The sequence below is a fragment of the Sinocyclocheilus grahami genome, unplaced genomic scaffold (assembly GCF_001515645.1).
Source record: "Sinocyclocheilus grahami isolate Dianchi unplaced genomic scaffold, SAMN03320097.WGS_v1.1 scaffold112.1, whole genome shotgun sequence".
Taxonomy (NCBI): Eukaryota; Metazoa; Chordata; class Actinopteri; order Cypriniformes; family Cyprinidae; genus Sinocyclocheilus; species Sinocyclocheilus grahami.
In genome coordinates this window covers 1385049-1406753 of record NW_015505291.1, presented here as the reverse complement: position 1 = coordinate 1406753, position 21705 = coordinate 1385049, and the positions used below count along the sequence as shown (strand labels likewise).

The 21705-nt window shown below is 38.6% G+C and overlaps 1 protein-coding gene across 1 annotated transcript in view; it reads right to left on the bottom strand.

Annotated features, from left to right (window-relative positions):
- The window catches only part of LOC107589133 (gamma-aminobutyric acid receptor subunit alpha-2-like), a 42294-nt gene extending 25352 nt beyond the window's left edge, over nt 1-16942 (bottom strand). The window contains exons 1-6 of the mRNA XM_016277486.1: nt 16890-16942; nt 12814-13000; nt 12532-12681; nt 9008-9228; nt 3300-3382; nt 3051-3194 (exon numbers count right to left, since the gene is read on the bottom strand). Coding sequence (XP_016132972.1) covers nt 3051-3194; nt 3300-3382; nt 9008-9228; nt 12532-12681; nt 12814-13000; nt 16890-16942 — 838 coding nt within the window. The remainder of the gene's footprint in view (nt 1-3050; nt 3195-3299; nt 3383-9007; nt 9229-12531; nt 12682-12813; nt 13001-16889) is intronic.
- Between the last annotated feature and the right edge of the window lie 4763 nt (nt 16943-21705).

Below are 21705 nucleotides of genomic sequence, written 5' to 3'. Positions count from 1 at the left end.
TTTTTATGTATATATATATATATATATATATATATATATATATATATATATATATATATATATATATATTACTAAATTACAAAAATGTATAATAATAAAAGCAGATGAAATGACAAAAAAAAACTAAAAAAAAAACTATAAACACTAAAGTGAAATCAAAATGAAGATCACAAATGTTAAATAAGTCTAAGTTGAAGAACTAAAATTACTGACTGATAAATAAAAATAAAACTGAACAAACTAAAATAAATAGAATTACATAACTAAAAAAATTAAATATAATAAACTAGTAAAATGACTAAATATAAAAATTAAAGCTAATGCTAAAGCTAAAATAAAATAAAATAAAATAAACATATCGCCTTGGCAATTAACTTGAAGTTGAAGAACTAAAATGACTAAATGGAAATTAAAACTAAAACTAAACTGAAACAAAAATAAATTACACCTAAATAGAAAAAAAAAAAACAGTCATACAAATGACTAATTAAACTAAATAAATGAAAATAAAATGAAACAAACAAAACTGAAAATATTAAAATAAAAGCCAATTCAAAAAAATTAATAATAGGATTTTGCCTTTGTAGGCAGCATATTGAGGAAGCTCATTAGGTTTTGTAACTAAACTGTGTTAGTGTGTGTCCAAGCCGCAGTCTGTGCACAGTGAAGATGCTAATTAAAGCGTGAAGATGACGATCAGTCACAGGAGGTCACAGGAGATGCCATGATTCCAGAACACACACTGGCTCCGTTCCAAACCCCAGTGAGCTGCTCTGCTGTCGACTATTTACATAAGCAGATGCTTTACAAGATGGCATCATAATCTAAATCAAACCCCATGAGTGGATGAAATAAAATGCTTTACATATACAGTAAGTCCATTAATGCTTACTTAAAAATAACAGTTCCTTTAATGGCATTGATGGTTCCATGAAGAACCTTTAATATCCATGATAGTGGATCTTTGAAAGTGGAAAGTGGAAAGAGTTGGGAGCGTGCATGATGCCTAAAAATGTTGTCTAGATAGACAGCTCCCTAGGGTTTGGAACGGAGCTAATATATTACAGCAACACTACGCTTGACACAAAGGTTCTCATTAAGAAGCCCGACCTCACCCTGACCTGAAGACCAACACAGTAATAACATGAGAAAGACAATCGTTTTTTTTACACATCATTTAATGAAGACAAAGAAACGGCCCTCTGAGACACGACTATACGGAGTCTGTTTGAAAAGGTGAGTGACGCAGCAATAAAACATCTGTTGAAAACTGTCTTCAAACACAATGTTCTCAACAGCATTCAATTAATTATACTGATTTTTTTTCTTACTCAATATTTAATATTTTTATCTTGTTTTCTATCTATAAAGTCTTAAATCAAGAGACAATTACACAAAATTAAGTCTTGTTTTCTGAAAAATGTTTTAAAATTAAGTCTGTTTATGCTTAAAACATGCACAACATCTGTCAGTGAGGTAAGAAACATAATCTTGTTGGAATTAAGTTTAATTTTCTTACCACATTGACAGCTATTTTTTGTTAACACTTTAAAATAAGGTCTCATTAAAGTTAGTAAATTCACATTAACTAAGAATGAGCAATACATTTGTTACAATATTTATTAATCTGTTAATATCAGTTAATAAAAGTACAACTAATCATTTTTAGTTCATGTTAGCTCAGATCCATTAAATAATATTAAAAGGCACAACATGTATTAGTATGCATGAATAAATAAATGACTTGATAAAACATTTACAATCAATTTTTAACATCTTACATAATAAGACTACTGCATTTAAATAATCTTAATAATATAGTAGTAAATGCTAAAATTAACATTAAGCAAGATTAATAAAGAAGTATTCTTCATTGTTAGTTAATATTAAATAATGCAGTCAACTGATATTAAGAAACGGAACTGCAAAAACAGTTGGTTATGTCTGTGAAGGTAAACAGCTGGGAAAGAAATTGCATGTTTATATTAGATCTGTGTGGCAGCAGCATAATATACAGTAAATAAATCAATAAATCCAATGCTCTCTCTTCTCCACTGAGGCTGGGACTCTAAATAGTGTTCAACGAAACACTAAAAAGTCACATTTTCATGATATGTCACCTTTAAGTAAAAATCTGCTATAGCGCCCCTGGTGGCAATGCCGAGAATGCATTTGATTCAAAATATTTAAGTCAATCAATCAATCAATCAATCAGTTTATCTCTATTCATCCATCCATCCATCCAACACAGTTTTCAACATTGATAACTACGCATAAGAAATTTTTTTGAGCACCAAATCAGCATATTAGAATGATTTCTGAAGGAGAAAATTCAGCTTTGCCTTCACTGCAATAAATTACATTTTGAAATATATTAAAATAGAAAACTGTTATTTTACATTGTTTGTACTGTTTTACTGTGCATCAAATAAATGCAGCCTTGGTGAGCATAAGGGACTTATCCCAAAAGCATTAAAAATGCGTCTTTTGGGTGTTGTTGTTGTACAGTCCCTGTGCTCAACTGAAGTGGAATATCTTGTATGTGCTCTGGCCTTGATCTCACCCCACGTTGAGGATATGTTCGCTTTACTGAGCTACCAAATGCCAACACGCAAGAAATGCCACTGCAAACCAAAGATGTGCATGAGAGAGAGAGAAAGACAGCGAGAGCGAACCACAGGAAGTGACAGGCAGGGTTTGCTGAGTCTTGCCCAGAGATCGTGTTAAAGCACACAGCAGATTTAGCAGAACAGAACGAATGTGTGCTTGATAAACTATGATAGAAAGAAGGACAAATCTGCCGTGACATCAGACAATCCTTCAAAATCATCCTTGTATATTTATCCAACGTGTCTGTTCAGTCTCTGCAGCTTTCAGAGCTTTTGTTTGAGGACAAACTTAAGCAAAAATGTAACTTCTTTCATCATTTACTTACGGTCATGTTGTTTCAAATACATGTGATTGACTTTGGAAGCATCCTTGAAGAATCTTTTGCTTGTTTTTCTATATAATGAAACCATATCCATCAATCTGTGAGTATCTTGACTCACCAGTGCTGGATCTGATGGTTTCGTTGCCCACGGTTTGTCCCAGCAGGTCATACTGGTTTAATCTAGAGCTTTCCTCTTCTACCACCACAGAATTGGATGCGTTCTTTGTCCAGGTGTACGTCACTTCTGTTGTTGTGTAAGCATCTGTAGGAATGATTTCAGTGGGGGGGCACAATTAAAACTTTGCAAATGATTGTTTGAAAGTTTAAATCAATCATTACAAGCAAGACACTCCATGCTGTTACTCACAGCTGCCGAATTTGAGAGGACAGGAGTGGAAGTCCATGGGGAAATCTTCAAGATGCATCGGACACTCAGCGTGCACCGTCAACCTGCGATTTACATTCACAAACACAACAAAAGCAGACATTTTATGCCATTACCATTACTAGCATTAGTGGGTGATTCTATATAGCTTAGAAATAAATGTAAATTAATTATTCAGCAAGGACACATTAAATTGATCAAAAGTGACAGTAAAGATATTTAAACAGTTAAAGAAGACTTATATTTCAAATAAATACTGTGCGTTTGAACTTTCAATTCATCAAAGAAACATTGAGCACAACTGTGAACTGCAGTAAACTGGACTGGAGCAAAACACTGAAGACTGGAGTAATGATGCTGAATGAAACAAAATGGTTATTTCAAAGAGTAATAATATTTTTATATATAATTTTTTAATGTTTAATTATATTATTATAAAAATATATATAATAACCCAGGACCACAAAACCAGACATAAGGGTCAATTTTTCGAAATTGAGATTTATACATAATCTGAAAGCTCAATAAATAAGCTTTCCGTTGATGTATGGTTGTTAGGACAATATTTGGCCGAGATACAACTATTTGAATATCTGGAATCTGAGGGTACAAAAAAAAAAAATCTAAATATTGAGAAAATTGCCTTTAAAACTGTCCAAATGAAGTCCTTAGCAATGCATATTACTAATCAAAAATTAAGTTGTAATATATTTACGGTAGGAAATTTACAAAATATCTTCATGGAACATGATCTTTACTTAATATTCTAATGATTTTTGGCATAAAAGAAAAATCGATAATTTTGACCCACACAATGTATTTTTGGCTATTGCTACAAATATACCCGTGTGACCTATGACTGGTTTTGTGGTTCAGGGTCATATATATATATATATATATATACATACACATACAGGTGCATCTCAAAAAATTTGAATATCATGAAAAAGTTATGAAAACTTATTCTTGAAACTTAAAATATTCTTGTTTCATGTAAAGTAAAACATTTCAAAAGTTTTTTTTTTTAATTTTGATGATTAGAGCTTACAGCTCATGAAAGTCAAAAATCCAGTATCTCAAAATATTAGAATATTTACATTTGAGTTTCACATCCCTGTGTCCCCTCTCCGGTACAAAGGGGGACATTCGGACTTTAGTTTAGTGTGTTTAATAGTCTAACTGACTGCTTTTAGATGGAAAAGCTGCCCATAACTCTGGTCTAGGATCTGTTTTCTTCATAATAATAGCATAGCGAAATAGATTTGGCAAACAATCCAATGTATCTGCCCTTCTGCTTTGGAAAGCGTCAAAATATTTTATAATTCATTTTCGCCTAGGTGAGCATGGTAGCCAATCACAGACATGTCTGTTGGTTTCTACAACGCAATGGCCAATCAGAGGTGTTTAGGTTGGAATCCACGCACTCACCACTCCAGTCACCGCTTGTTGTCCAGTGCTGAGTTCATGCTAGATCATGCTCGTAACTTTATAAACAAACAAAAAAAATTTTTCATTGTGTGGTCACATTCATTGGTTAAAACGGAACTTTGTGAGATCTTGATGAATGAGTCACAGTTTTTAATACATTTAAAGTGAGCGCTCTTTGCATGCTGTATATGATAATATATTCAGAATTCAAAATAAAACTTGTGTTTTTCATGCTTGACAAGCGGCCACGTACGACACAGAGATAGCTAGCTACTACACTATATAGAAAAATATAATAATTTCAGAAGCACAGAGGGATGTGATTCTGCAACGGAGCCTGTTCCAAACACAGGATTTAGGTAAGGAAATGATTATTAATTATTTGTATTGGCTGCCATGCCAAATCATGCACACCTGCTTGCTTTTCTGTTTAAGTCAACAGTGTTTTTGTGAACGTATATGCTTTAATAACAAATAATTGTAACACTTTACAATAAGGTTCCATTAGTTAATGTTTTGTTTACTTTACTGGCTTGTTTTGTTAATGGCTTGTTTTGTTTACTGTGTTGAGACGTGCTGAAGTTGCGTTTGGTCTCGTAATCTATCGCATACCTTGTCAGTATAGTGCGCTTGCTTAGCCCTTTGTTGTGATAGAAGTAAAGTGTGTTCAAGCGCTAGCAAAAGACAGTGTAAAGAAATATTTTTTGAGAAAAGCGGTCAATCAGCGGAAGTTAATTGTAAGTGTATTCATTTCTTGTCTCATTAGTGTTTAGCGCAGTTGTCGTTGCTGAAGACGTGCTGAAGTTTATTTTGGTCTCGTACTCTATCGCATACCTTGTCAGTGTCATGCACTTGCTTAGCCCTTTGTTGTGATAAACAGTAAAGTGTGTTCGGCTGAATTCAATTTCCGTTTTGTCAAACGGGTATAAAAAAAGTTTAGTATACCGTGGCAGCAGTCACAGCAGCCCTCGTGTGAAGGCCTCCTTGTGTGAAGACCGAAGAGTGTAAAGACCATCGACTCTACCTTGCGACTCCACCGGGCAGGGACACCGGCAAGGGACATAAGTATCGCTTTTGATTCATCCTCTTTTCTACACCTTGGTTCACTTCTGTTTCCGTTTTTTTGACCAAATCTTATTACGTATTTCCATATCCCTACTATTACTACCACTCGCAAACCACGCAATACACATTATAGGCTGCGCAATCCTAACAACCTGCACAATTTGCCTATGTCTGCTAATACACTACTTTCTTTTTCTATTGGTCTCTGGAATTGTCAGTCTGTAGTAAACAAAACAGATTTCATTACATCTATTTCTAGTCATTCAAGACTAAACCTCATGGCCCTAACAGAGACATGGATCAAACCAGAGGACAGTGCTACTCCTGCAGCACTCACCAATAATTTCTCATTTTCCCACACTCCCCGTCTGACTGGAAGAGCTGGAGGTACTGGTCTGCTTATCTCTAATGATTGGAAATATATTCCTTTACCTTCTCTGGGTATTAACAGGTCCTTTGAATCACATTCAATCACTATTACCCACCCTTTTAAAATCCATTTTGTAGTTGTTTCTCGACCCCCAGGACCACAAGGTAACTTCTTGGATGAATTAGATGTTCTGCTCTCAAACTGTCCTGAGGATGGTTCTACCCTAGTTATGCCCTAGTTATGCTTGGAGATTTCAACATCCTTCTAGATAAACCTCAGGCTGCAGACTTCTACACTCTGCTTGCCTCTTTTGATCTCAAGAATGTTAACTACGGTTACTCACAAATCTCTTGATGCTAACAGTGCTACTGATACTTTCTGCTCCACTCTTACATCTTGTTTAGACACTGTATGCCCCTTTTCTTCCAGGCCAGCCCGTACCACTCCTTCTGGCCCTTGGCTGTCTGATGTTCTCCGTGAACATCGTTCTAAGCTCAGGGCTGCTGAAAGGGTGTGGCGCAAATAAAAAAATCCTACTGACCTTAATGTGTATCAGTCACTCCTCTCTTCCTTCCCTGCTAATGTCTCCACTGCTAAAAGACATATGACATACTATCATAACAAAATTCACAATTCGTCTAACTCTCACATGCTCTTTAAAACATTTTCCTCCCTCCTTTCTCCTCCTCCTCTCCCTCTTCATCAACTCTAACAGCTGATGTCTTTGCCACGTTCTTCATTAATAAAATTACAACCATCAGTGCACAATTTTCCACACCACAATCTGTCAAGCACATCTTACCAGCAAACATACACTCGTTCACATCCTTCTCTTCACTGAAGTCTCCAAACTCATCCTACTACTTGTCCGCTTGATCCTATTCCAGTTTTATTTTTATTTCTTGTATATAGATTTCTATTTGTTTTTTTTATCTTGGTGTTTTGGAGCTGCGGTAATGAACCTAATTTCCCTCAGGGGATTAATAAAGTATTTCTGATTCTGATTCTGATCTCATCTCCTTCAAGCCATTTCTCCTGCAGTTGTCCCTGTACTCACTCACATCATTAACACATCCCTTCACACTGGTGTTTTTTCCTCAGCATTTAGACAGGCTCGTATAACCTCACTACTTAAGAAACCCACCCTTTACCCATCTCTTTTAAAGAACTACAGAACGGTAATTTTTTTCACTGAATGAGGAACATTATTTAATTATTTTTATTTGTGCACCATAAAAATAGGTTGTAAAAAATGCCACAGGGGATTTCTGTCCACATTTTTTCACTCTCATACTTTTTCTCATACTTATACACTCTCATACGTAAAACTATTGTTTAGCCTTTAAGAAAACTGAATGGCAAAATAAAAAGAGCATTAAAATCACTGCGATATTCAAAATGCTGCCTAATTCTATATTTTCAATAATATTGTGAATATTCAATAGATCAACAATCTCATACTAGTAGTCTATTACTAGTCTCTATTCTACTCTCTACTCTATCCTATAAATGCAAGTTCATTTTCACATCCATTTCTCCTCTATTCCACTCTGTCTGCTGTTTTCTCTTTCTCAGTCTCTCTCTCAGTTTGTCTCCTTTTTTCTTCCTGCGCTTCACAACTGAGTCAGGCTCTCATTGATTTGGCAGCAGCAAGGAGCATTTGTGCTCAAAGGAAGAGCTGGGAGCGAGAGAGCGATTTAGAAGAGAGAGAAAAAAGCAAACAAAATTGTGAGTGTACGTGTTGGAGAGTGTCATGATGTATTCTGGAGCAGCGTCAGGATGAACAGAGGCGAGATCGAGTCATTATGAAAGGCCGTGTTGTTTGGGGCTTGTGTACACGACACACGACAATATATCACAGATTCTGCTCTTCCTGTTTCATCTGCAGGTAATTAAGGAGATTGATGATGATGTTCACAGACTCTTGAATATGTCGATTATAATGAGAACTGTGCTTTACTAAGAGAAAGTCACTGGCTTCAATGAAAAATCGGCTCCTACAAAAGTGAGTGTCACATTTCTGAAAACAGATGAAGCATCTTAATTAGTGGCTAAATCAATACGGCTGCCTGTCATACTGTGGGAGCCGGTGAGCAATGAATTATTCTAATTCTTGGGAATACAAAGTGATTCAGGGATTTACATGAGGAATGACTCTATTTGCCACCCACGATATGAGCTAAATGGATCGTTCACCAAAAATATAAATTCTGATAACATTATGTGAGGAACAGATCAAAATTAAAGTAATTATTCACTGAAAAATCACTGGAGGGCAAGATTCCTTCAGTTTTGGTATGTTCCCCATCCAAAAAAAGAAAACTTGGATTGTAATTCAAGATCATAGGCCAGATTTTTGACAGTGAAAACAGACGATATGACCATAAATCATATATGTTTAAAGCTGATCTGACAGTCGGACGTAATTTTGCGGTAATATTTTGGGTTTAAGACAACTAATATTCCTTAATATCATTGAAAAAAACTTGAACTGAATTGAGCTGGATAATGATAATATCATCTTGTTACTTTTACAGATTTGTTACTTTTACAGAAAAGGGTGTGTTTTGAGGGTGAGTAGATGCTACCTTTTTACAATTTGAAAGACAATGTGATCATAAATATAATATTTTTACAGTAGTGGTTAATATTCTGGGTTTAAAAGAATATCATTTATTAATATTTAGTAATATAATTGATTCAACTGCACCGGTACTGAGAATGTCAGATGAGAACAAGATTTCAACTTGAAATTTTATATGCACAGCACTTTCCAATTATGTTACGAAACTTCGAAAGCACTTAGTGAAAATAACACCTTGCTTACCTCATGGTGTACAGCAGGGTGCCATCATCTTGGATCCGCAGCAGTTTGTTGGGCATGGTCATGTTGTGTGCGACAGATTTCTTCCCGTTGTGAAAGAATGTGTCTGGAGTCCAGATCTTACTGGCCATCAAGTTGTTCAAACGCAGAATGTTCATCGGTCCCTCAAACTTCAGCCGTTCATCCTTCCAGCTCTGCCTGAAGAAGACATCGATGGTGTACTCCTGCAAAAAGATGAAACAACAGCACATTTTAGACACATTTTGAGGTTCTGTTGGATGTTTTCTGTTGCAAAGGGCTCGGACTGTGTTTTGTTTGTGATAACTGAGCACACAATACCCTCTTACAGTGACTGATTGGTGGTGAATTTGCTGTTGTGTTCACAATTCTAACAATCCAATCAATTGGACAACCTGGGTTTGTGTTCCGCTTCAAGCAAAGCCTGTGAATGCAATTCAAATTCAGGCATTTTCTTACCCTCAAATAATCTGTGGTGTAACATTTTCTATCCACTTATTTTTGCTCTGGTGGATAAACACAGTTTGCCAACTGATTTGCAAATGGAGTTTACTGCATTTGAGACTCAAGCTCTGTAGGGGAGAATCAATTGCTCAAACCTTTAACTAGTGCTGCTGAGGGTGATCAGATCCCACTCTCGGCTCCATAAGAGAGATTGTGCTGCCCAGAGATACCATTATGAAGCTAATCACGGCTGGTGAACTTTTAAAATGCTTTAAAGATAGATTACAAGAGGGTTTTGGCTTTAGATTGGGAGGTGAAATCTAACAGTCAACAGGTTTCCAGCAACAATCAGTGGCCACAGTGAATGTGAAACTACTGTGACACATTCACAGCCAAGACAGACATATTTCTGTAAAACTGTGTGCTTTGTACACAATTGTTTCTATATGTTACATGGATACTTTTGTAACAGAGGCCCATCTCCCATGCCGGAAACACTGGTTCGAATCCCACTCGGAGAGTGTTGAGTAGATTAACAGAGGTTACACTTGCAATATTTATAAGCAGTGCTGACAGTATCTGTTCATTGTTCGTATGTTGTTTATAGTGGGTTATTTTTTTATTTCAGTGTTTTGAAAAATTTAATAAAAAACTAAATCATAAAAATTAACATAACTGATGTTTAATATATTGATAAGTCTAGTGGAATTTTGCACCAATAAGATTTCACTCATATATTTCAGCTAGTTGACAAAGCAGCCTTTCTCATTTTGTTTTAGTTTAACATTATGTATTAAAATGATGAAAACTGAAATAAAAAACGTAAAAACTATTTATATAGATAAAAAAACTACTAAAATTGACAAAAACACACAAGGAAAACCTTAACTAAAACTAAAATTAAATTATAAAAAATATATATTCTAAATATCAATTCTACAGTGAAAGCAGTTCCGTTCTAAATTCAAGGAGCTGTTTGGAGAACTTTTTATGATGGATTTATGCACTTTTATTAGACTTCAAAATCTCGGCCCCCATTAAAAAGCTTGGAAGAACCAGGACATTTTGTAATATAATTCCGAGTGTATTTGTCTGAAAGGACAAAGTCATATACACCTGGGATGGCTTGAGGGTGAATAAATCATGGGGTAATTTAAATTTTTGGATGAACTATCCGTTTAAACTACAAGCAAATCTAGTAGTCAAAGCAGTTCTAGACTAACATAAACTGTAGACTGTTCTAATACTGAAAAGCAGATGTAGAGAAGAAGCGGTTCTAGACTTAAAACATCTCTGGAATAAAAGCAGCTACAGAAAAAAAAAAGCATTTCAAGAATAAAAGCAGCCTGACTAGAATCAGGTCCTGATTTAAAACCAGAGCTAAATTAAATTTGTTCTGCATTGAAAGTTCCAGACTAAGAGTTCTGGTTTAAAGCAGCTGCAGACTGAAGTGTCACACTGCAAGCAGTTATAGAGAAGCACTGCGACAGAAGTTTTATGACCGCTCAGACAGTGTCTGAACACTGCAGGGACTGTAGCCAGATTCCTTCCACTGCTGCAGGTGCTTTTTTTTTTTGATGGACGTACAGCTCATTCTCTGGCACATCTCTCGGATCTGGACGATTCGTCCAGTCAGCATTCTGCAATGGTTATGACTGTATAATTTCAAGCAAGGGGCTTGTATTGTCCCGGCTGAGATGGGTTTATATGAACATCCATTAACAAGTAGAGATGAACCATGAAACCCCACCGCCATGCCATCTCTGCATTATTAAACATACCCACCACACACATACATGTACACACACACACACACACATAGGGAGTAAGGGAAATAAAGATAAGTAGGTGGTGAGGTCAGGAGTGTTTATGAGATTGCTTCACGGGTGCTGAGTATGCATTTACATTGGATTATTCGTAGACACATCATTTATATGTGCGCGCGCGCATGCGTGTGTGTGTGTGTGTGAAATAACTGTTCTTTATTTAAAAATATTTTAAAATGCATTTTATTACTGTGATGCAAAGCTGAATTTTCAGCATCATTACACATTTTGAGGTTCTGTTGGATGTTTTCAGTTGCTAAGGGCTCGAATGGTGTTTTGTTTGTGATAACTGAGCACACACATTACTCTTACAGTGACTGATTGGTGGTGAATTTGCTGTTGTGTTCACAATTGTAACAATCCAATCAATTGGACAACCTGTTTGTGTTCCTCTTCAAGCAAAGCCTGTGAATGCAATTCAAATTCAGGCATTTTCTTACCCTCAAATTATCTGTGGTGTAACTTTTTTGTATCCACTTATTTTTGCTCTGGTGGATAAACACAGTTTGCCAACTGATTTGCAAATGGAGTTTACTGCATTTGAGACTCAAGCTCTGTAGGGGAGAGTCAATTGCTCAAACCTTTAACTAGTGCTGCTGAGGGTGATCAGATCCCACTCTCGGCTCCATAAGAAAGATTGTGCTGCCCAGAGATACCATTATGAAGCTCATCACAGCTGGTAGAACAGGGAAAACTTTTAAAATGCTTTAAAGATAGATTACAAGAGGGTTTTGGCTTTAGATTGAGAGGTGAAAAGGTAACAGAGTTCTATGTAACAGCCAACAAGTTTCCAGCAACAATCAGTGGCCACAGTGAATGTGAAACTGCTGTGACACATTCACAGCCAAGACAGACACACACGTCACATATCAGGGAGTAAGGGAAATAAAGATAAGTAGGTGGTGAGGTCAGGAGTGTTTATGAGATTGCTTCGCAGGTGCTAAGTATGCATTTACATTGGATTATTCGTAGAAACATAATTTATATAAAAACCTTTTTTCGCCCCAAAAACCTTTTGTGAAACAGAGAGGTTCTTCAGATGTTAAAGGTTCTTTATGGAACCATTTAGACAAAAAGGTTATTCTATGGCATCGTGAAGCACCTTTATTTTTAAGAGTGTATGTGTCTGTCTGTGTGTGTGTGTGTGTGTGTGTGTGTGTGTGTGTGTGTGTGTGAAATAACTGTTCTTTATTTAAAAATATTTTAAAATGTAATTTATTACTGTGATGCAAAGCTGACCTTGTCAGGGTCCATGCTGATCCCCTCCGCCGAAACCACCGAACCGAGAAACGTGACAGATTGGGCATGAAACAAGCACTTCTCTGCCTTAACAAATAGGCGGTTCTCAAGCAAACGCTGCAAAACTCGACGGACATGCTGTTCGTGTACCTGAAGAGAAGGTGAAAAGATAAGAATGTCGTCCAAATACACAAACACAAAGACATTAAACATATCTCTCAAGACGTCATTAACTAAGGCCTGAAAAACCGCGGGGACGTTGACCAGCCTGAACGGTAAAACCCGATACTCAAAGTGGCCAATAGGGGTGTTAAACGCCATCTTCCACTCATCTCCCTCCTTAATACGTACCAAGTGGTAAGCATTGCGCAAGTCTAGCTTCGTGAAAATCCTTGCGCCCTGTAAGATCTCGAAAGCCGACGACATAAGAGGCAAGGGATAGCGATTCTTGACTGTTATGCCGTTCAGCCTCCGATAATCGATACAGGGACGCAAGGACCCATCCTTCTTTTTTTACAAAGAAGAACCCTGCACCGGCAGATGAGGAGGACGGAACGATAATTCCCGCGGCGAGAGACTCTGTGAGATATTTCTCCAGAGCCTCTCGCTCAGGCGCCGATCATGGTCAGAACTCTGATAGTATCGACATGAAGGGCCAAACAATACCGTATGCATGTCACACAATAATCCGACAGAGAACAGTGAGCCCAACCACTAGAAATAGAGTGACTAATAGATCAGAGTGGAAACAGGTGTCCCCACAAAGCAGCACACACGCTGATTGTGATGACCAACAGGTGGAGATGAGAGCTAGAATGAGCATGGGTGTGCATGTGTGCATGATAGAGTATGTAAGTGTGTGTGTGAGAGAGAAAGAGAAGCAAACCCAGCTCATGACAGTTTTATTTAATTTAGTTTATAAGCTTTAGCTTATCCTAATGTACTGAAATAACCAAAACAGAAAAAAAAGCATTACAAATTAACTAAACCCTTTAGAAATCTACTTTAGACTTAGTCGACTAAAATTGTATGATATTTAGTTGACTAAAACTAGACCTAAACTAAAACAATTCAGATGACTAAAATATGACTAAAGCTAAATGGCATTTTCGTCAAAAGACTATGACTAAAACTAAATCAAAATTTGCTGTCAAAATTAACACTGGTTTCAGCATAGACCTGCCCTGAGTGAGCTGTAAACAGTCTGGCATTGTTTCGAGAATGACTCCTAAGCGATTGAGGTGTTGTTGGATGTAATAATGAACATAGCAGTCGTCATTTACTCCCGACATCAAAATCTTTTGTTTTTGAAGGGAATGCTGTAGAATTCCTGTAGAACTCATTATAATCAGTGATTTTGTCTACACTGGATACGACGCCGCGTGACACGACAAATCCCCGAACAGTAAATTGCTGCCTCGTTCTATTTATGACATACTGACATGTCTTCAGTTCAAATGAGGTTCAAATGATTTGCAACGGTCGCTTTGTCGAGTCCACTACATAACATTAAGGTTGCCTTCGTAGAGGGTTTATAAAGGTGTTTGTTAATGACTGATAAGTCATTTGCAAATGTATTTTAAATAGTTTTTTGAGCAGTTATAACTGCATGAACAAGAATGGTGACTTTAAAGCAAGAATGGAAGAGAGTTACACTACCATTGAGAAACTTTAACCAAAGTATGTTATAGACTTTGATGTGGTCAGATATACAGCTCGGGAAGTATGCTCAAACTGCTCGAAACCCTCCCTACCTTCCATCTATAAGTATCAAGCATATTATTATGCACCTTCTGACTGTCTTCTTCTTTTTGTTTCAGATTACCAAGGCTTTCAAATTTAGTTGTCATGGACCTCACTGCCAAGAGACATTCATTCTCCATAGCAAGCTACACTATAGTCGTCCCGGGATTCACCGCCACATCTACATGTTACCACCGTTTCACTTAAGAAATTACTTATGTTTCTTAATCATCTGTATATCACTCAAGCTGATGGTTCCGGGGGGTTAATGCTAAAGCTCTCGTACGTGCAAATAATTATTTTTATCCATAAAAAACCATATGGTCAGATATACAGCTCGGGAAGTATGCTCAAACTGCTCGAAACCCTCCCTACCTTCCATCTATAAGTATCAAGCATATTATTATGCACCTTCTGACTGTCTTCTTCTTTTTGTTTCAGATTACCAAGGCTTTCAAATTTAGTTGTCATGGACCTCACTGCCAAGAGACATTCATTCTCCATAGCAAGCTACACTATAGTCGTCCCGGGATTCACCGCCACATCTACATGTTACCACCGTTTCACTTAAGAAATTACTTATGTTTCTTAATCATCTGTATATCACTCAAGCTGATGGTTCCGGGGGGTTAATGCTAAAGCTCCATTTTATCCATAAAAAACCATACCATCAAAGATAACTTGTGTTCAATAAACTTAACGTAACTTGCCAAAGTGGTCCTGCCTGAAAGAGATTTTAATTGAAGTTGATTATTATTATTATTAAAGAGATTTAAATATTGGTTGGTTTTGTTCCATTAAAATGTAAATGTTCTATTAGGAGATGATTTGCAAAAAGTAAGAAAGAAAAGACTGAAAGATCTTTAATGTCGAGGTAAACATTCTGTCCCAGAATTTAAAAAATATGGATTCCTGGACTTAAGTGTGTGTGTGTGTGTGTGTAAGCGCAGTATGACAGCAGATATCAGTTCAGCTGAATCTCAGCTGTCCTCCTCTCACCCCAGCTGTATACGGAGACTCCTGGGGGTCGTAGGGCAGTACAGGGGCCAAACAAATACTACTCCCTCTCTAACCTCCCTCTCCACTTTCCTTGTTGTCCTTCCATCTCAGTCGCCTCCTGTTCCATACCGTCTGCTCCATGGCTCAGAGGCACACAGCATTAATAGACATGATGACCTTCTGTGCTGGTGTGTGTGTGTGTTTATGCATCGTGGCTTTGTTTAGCCCAGATAAAGCAGCACTGGAGGCTCAGTTCAGAGCAGGTTTATTAGGATACGGAACCACCAGGTTCACCCTCATCCATCACAAGCGGACATCTCACATGAGGATGATGTTGGTTTAAGATTCCCAGTGCTACCCACAAGTCATATCTGTCACTGCACTGGCTGACAGAAACTGATGATTATAAAGAGAAGGAGGCATGATGGAAAAAGAGAGATGCTGGATCCCATAGGAAAGAGAAACCATAAATGAGATCTCTTAACCCTATAAAACCTACTGTATCATATTTGATACGCAAAAGTCTCTAAACGATCAACATGATTAAAAACTTTGCTGAAAAACTCGTAAACAATCTTCAGGTTTAATTCTAAATTCTTCCAAGACCCAGGGTTATTATAGTTAACTAAAACCATAAAAAGTTTGTTACTTGAATAAAATAAATGTTAACTGAAATAATATAAAGTATATTTTAAAAATAAACGTATTTTTCCTTCAGCTAGTTCCCGAAGCAATATTTCCCATTTTAATTTAGTTTATCTGGCACTAAAATAACTAAATCTGAAATAAAAATGAATAAAAAAACTACATAGACATACATTAAAAAAGGCAAGAAATAAATAAAAAAATCACTAAATATGTAACAAAATGGCACGCACAGTATACAGTGGGTACGGAAAGTATTCAGACCCCCTTAAATTTTTCACTCTTTGTTATATTGCAGCCATTTGCTAAAATCATTTAAGTTCATTTTTTTCCTCATTAATGTACACACAGCACCCCATATTGACAGAAAAACACAGCATTGTTGACATTTTTGCAGATTTATTAAAAAAGAAAAACTGAAATATCACATGGTCCTAAGTATTCAGACCCTTTATATATATATATATATATATATATGTATACTTTTACTGTATACTGAAAAAAAAGGAATTAGTATATTCTTGTCAAATTTACTCCAATAATCTTACATCTTTACAATTTTTGTTTTACACTGCGCATTTACACTTTGTCATTTCTGTCTATTTCTATTCTCAGGAGTTATAGGAGAAATATTTCAGACAGGCAAAGAAAATCTGTCTTGTTATGCAATTAAGTCTCCAGAAGCAACCCTTAAACAATAATATTTTCATCCGAGAATAGGTGATTTCCTGAGGCTACCTGGAAAAGGTGTGATGTTCATTTGACACTGCTCTGCCGAATCCTTCGGTGTATGCTATTTGTGTCACCTACAATGCAATTTAAACAGAATTACCCTGGTACTGCTTCACATTATTTTAATAAACCCTCACTAACCGATGTCATCCTGACAGCAAACATGCTAACACTCGGCAGCCACACCTACCCAACCGCTTCAGCTCATTACCCACGAGTATTTTCACTCAGCTGTTTACCTGAGTGTCACACGGTTCCCAGCAGGGTCAGCTCTAATGATGAGGGTTAGCATGGCCACAGGGCATTGAGACAGAGAGAGAGAGAGAGACAGGCTGTCATTGTAAACCCACAGTGCAGAAAACTAAATCCACAGGCTTTTGCTAACAGCTCAAAGCTGTTGCCGATAACAATGTGACCTCTGACTTGAAATGAAATCACAAAACAACAAGCAAAAGATATTGTCACTTGTTTACTAGCTATTTACAAGCTAAGGAATCAAACTTGGAGATGTTTTAGAGCACGCTATGCTCATTGTAGCCATTTCTTCAAATTATTGACATGAATCATTCATCAGGGACAAGAAATCATAAATGGTGTATACAACAGCTCTTGAGATGGAAACTCAGATCTCTACATAGGCAACAACTGTGCACAGAATAATTAGAAATAAAGCAAACAACACAATACCCTAAAAAAGAGGAGGAGGAGGAGATTCAATACAAATATGAAGAAGACTATTTCACAATTATTTTATTTAATATAACTAAATAATGAAAATTAAAATAAAACGCAGTGATAAATGTATTTCCCCTTCAGGAACTCGAGCTGCTCGAGATTCGCTTTGGGAACGCCCTTGCGTGACCGCGTTCTGAAGCACGTGTCAAATCAGTCCAATGGAGAAGCGAGACGTCACAAGCGGGGTGACGTAAGCACCAGAAAGTATAAAAGCGCATCTAGCAGAGCGCAAACCAGCTTCTGCTCTTCAGTAGCGCTCTGTGTATCTGTCTGTCTATTTACTGCTGTCTGTCCGCACAAGCATATATAAAAAACAATCATGAAAAAGTCTATGGCGAGCGAACGGCATTACAAACGCTGTGTTCCTCCCTGCCCACGATATCTGGCGACGGGAGATACACACAATTTGTGTGTCGTTTGTTTGGGAGTGGAGCATGCACGGTCAGCTTTCGAGCAGCTGATTGTCATCACTGCGAGTTACGTACTCATGGGATGAGTCGCAGCTCTCTCTCAGTGTTCGGAAGCCCACGCTGCGGTTTCAACCCCCCGAGAAAAAAATAAATAAAGGAGAGAGAGCCAGACGCTTCATCTATCTTCCTCTGAGGAGGTGGATGTGATGAGTGTCGAGACAGAGGAGACTGTGGACTCGCCCCCACAGTCCCTCATGTATGAGGTGTGATTCGTGATTATGGTTGCTACCACGCCCTTCTGGGTGGTCAATCATTGGGAAGACACCCACTTACTCGTTTCCTCCGTGGCACCCTGAGGCGGAGGTTAGGTTCCCAAGTTCTCTCTTCGTGATGTGCTCATAAGATACACACAGGCAGGGACTTGGTAGTATGGCGCAGTGGGTATTCTCGTTCCCAAAGCGAATCTCGATGCAGCTCGAGTTCCTGAAGGGGAACGTCTCTAGCTTACGTAACCATGATTCCCTGAGCGAACGAGACGCTGCGTCTCTTTGTCATACTCCCTGCATCCCTGCAGGCGCTACTTCATCGAAGCTGGTTTGCGCTCTGCTGGATGCGCTTTTATACTTTCTGGTGCTTACGTCACCCCGCTTGTGACGTCTCGCTGCTCCATTGGACTGATTTGACACGTACTTCAGAACGCGGTCACGCAAGGGCGTTCCCAAAGCGAATCTCGATCCCTCGGGGAACCATGGTTACATACGTAACCTAGAGGCGTTTATCAATGCATTTTAGCAATAAATGAAATATACACTACAGTTTTAACAATCTGGTTAAAGTTTTTTTTTTAACAAAATTTTTTTTTAAACAAATCTATTATGCTTATCAAGACTACATTCATTTGGTAAAAACAGTAAAATTGTGAAATATTATTACAATTTTAAAGAACTATTTTCTATTTAAACATTTTAAAATGTCATTTATTTCTGTGATTTATTTCTGTAATTTATTTCTGTTAAAATGTCATTTAAAATGTGATGCAAATCTGAATTTTCAGCATCTTTCTAAAGTCTTTATTGCCACAAGATCCTTCAGAAATGATTCTAATATGGTGATTTGCTGCTCAAAATCACTTCTTATTATTATCAATGTTGAAAACAGATGTGCTGCTTCATATTTTTGTGGATATATTTTTCAGCATTCCTTGATGAATAGAGAGTTCTGCAAGCTCGCTGAGGGGACGCCGTCCTCAATCAGCTGTTCTGGCTCGGACAGGGAAGGAGTTTTCCGGTGTCTGGGGAGTGTCCGGTCCCGAGCCAGAACCAGTCCGCCGCCGTCTGCGGCTTCCACAAGTCAGCCGGCAGTTAGTGTGGCAAGCCCCAAGGACGTTAGTGTGGCAAGCCCCAAGGACGTTAGTGTGGCAAGCCCCACGGACGATAATGTGGCAAGCCCAGAGCTCGCTCCAGTGTCGGCTCCAGCCCCAGAGCTCGCTCCAGTCCCAGCTCCTCGAAGGCGCCTTGCTGTGCCTGCTCCTCCAGAGCGCCCTCCAGTGCCAGCACCATGTAAGCGCTACCCTGTTCCCCAGTTCAGCCCAGGGAGGGCTCCTGATCCCCAGTTCAGCCCAGAGAGGGCTCCTGTTCCCGAGTTCAGCCCACGGAGGGCTCCTGTTCCCCAGTTCAGCCCAGGAGGGGCTGCTGTTCCCGAATATAGCCCCGGAATGGCTCCTGATCCCCCGTTAAGCCCAGAGAGGGCTCCTGATCCTCCGTTAAGCCCAGGGTGGGCTCCTGATCCCCCGTTAAGCCCAGGGGGGGCTCCTGATCCCCCGTTAAGGCCAGGGTGGGCTCCAGGCCCCGAGTACAGCCCCGCAAATTTACCCAAGTATTTTTTTTGGGGGGGGTAGTAAGGCTCCAGCTGTAGAGGCCTCGGAGGGGGCTGGGGCTGGGGCTGCGGCCTCGGAGGCTACTCCACCTTGGCCTCCTGAGTCCCCTGCTCCGCCATGGCCTCCCGAGGCTCCTGATCCGCCATGGCACCCCGAACGGGTACCGCTCTGGAAGCCCACTGTCCCGTGTCTGTCCTGAGGGACCTCCAGAGTGCCCACCCCCCCTCCCCATTGGATGTTATATGGCGTGAGGACACGCCTTCTGGAGGGGGGCGTTATGTCAGACTCTGTTCCGTGTTTTGCAGTTGTTTTGCTCCTTCCTTTCCCATGTTTAATTTGTCCCAGGTGTTTCCCATGATGTTTCATTGCTCCCAGGTGTGTCTCGTCATCCCTTCCTCCTGTGTGTTTAAATGGTGTTCCCTGTGTGTGTGTGTGTGTGTGCTCCGGCGTCCGGTATTGTTCATGTCGTCAGGTATAGCGTGAGTGTTCCATGTTCCTTTGTCAATTAAATCAGTTTGGATTAATGTACTCCTTGTCTCTCTCCGTTCCTTGCTCCTCAGTCCGCTCAGCAGTGCACCCGTGACAAAATGTCTTTACTGCCACTACTGTTCAATTTAATGTGTCTTTGCTGATTAAAAGTAGAGCCCGACCGATATGGATTTTTGGGGCCGATACTGATATTAGGGAGTAAAAAAAAGGCAGATATTCTTTGTGTATATTATAGTACAGTACCAGTCAAAAGTTTGGACACTTTCCCATTCATGAGTATATACATGAACAGAATATTTACCTAAACATTTTTTGCAATGATCACTCAAATGTGGTGATCAGACACTTATAATGACGTGACAAAGATATGTAATGATGGAGGCAGGGCATTTAACAATAAACTTTATTATCCAAAATGAGTCTGACATCACTGCACAGAACAGTAAAGTTGAAGTTTATTCAACTTTAATTCAATTCAATTCCTTTCAACTTTATTCCGTTGAAGTTTATTTCACTTTGGAACATTCATTCACGGATTTGCGCTACTGTATTCACACACACAGACGAAACTTACTAGAAAAGTGTGAAGTGTGACATAGTTTACCTCTGTAAATAAATATAAATTCACATCTCGCGCACTTTAATGCACTTTAAATGTAACGTGTACGTTCCCTTAGAACTGGAATCATGGCAGACTATCATGTGAAGTACACTTCGCAGGGCACTTACGGTCAAATAAGCCAACGCTTATGCTGCTGTCTGAACAAAAGACCTCCTTACTGAAGTGAAAGTGTTGGCTGGTGTCACTATCTCACGAACGCGCCGGCGGATCTCCACCAAATTCGGGGGATCCCTTCAGCTCAAGGAGCCCTCTCGAACGCCACCCTCTGCGCGTCAGTAGCCCCCTGGGATGGTCTCATTCGAAAGAGGGCCTCGAGACGAGATTCGTGTTCAAGAGGGTTCCTCTAGCTGAAGGGATCCCGGAATTTGGTGCGGATTTACGGAGATATGGCCGTTCAAAGTTTCAATGGTTTTCCATAGACTTAAGATTTAAAGCGTTTCATCCACGTAGCCAGTAGCAAACAATGGAGCACGCTCTGCTGGACAAACTAAGTAATTACACCATTTCAAGCATTTTATCTGCGTTATATGTTCTGGAAAAAAAAAAGTTCATATCGGCGGCATATTCGACAGGCTCATATCGGCCGATAATATCGGCTAAACGATATATTGGTCGGGCTCTAATTAAAAGCATTAATTTCTTTAAAAAAGGACTAAACCAAAACCTTTGAAAGTTAGCTTTCATTCTATAAAATTACTTATAAAATTTTTACTTTACGCAGTCACTACCTAGCTACTGCTTACTTACTCATAATCAAACTTACCAACCCCAAACTTTTCAACAGTAGTGTAGATATATTTATAATATTCAAATTCTGGAACAGCCTTTGCATTAAAATGCTCTCTAGGTAGGAAGGTCACCAGGTTTCGAAGCAGAGCTGAAGTTGACACTGAAATGTGTATGTGCATGTTGAATTCATAATG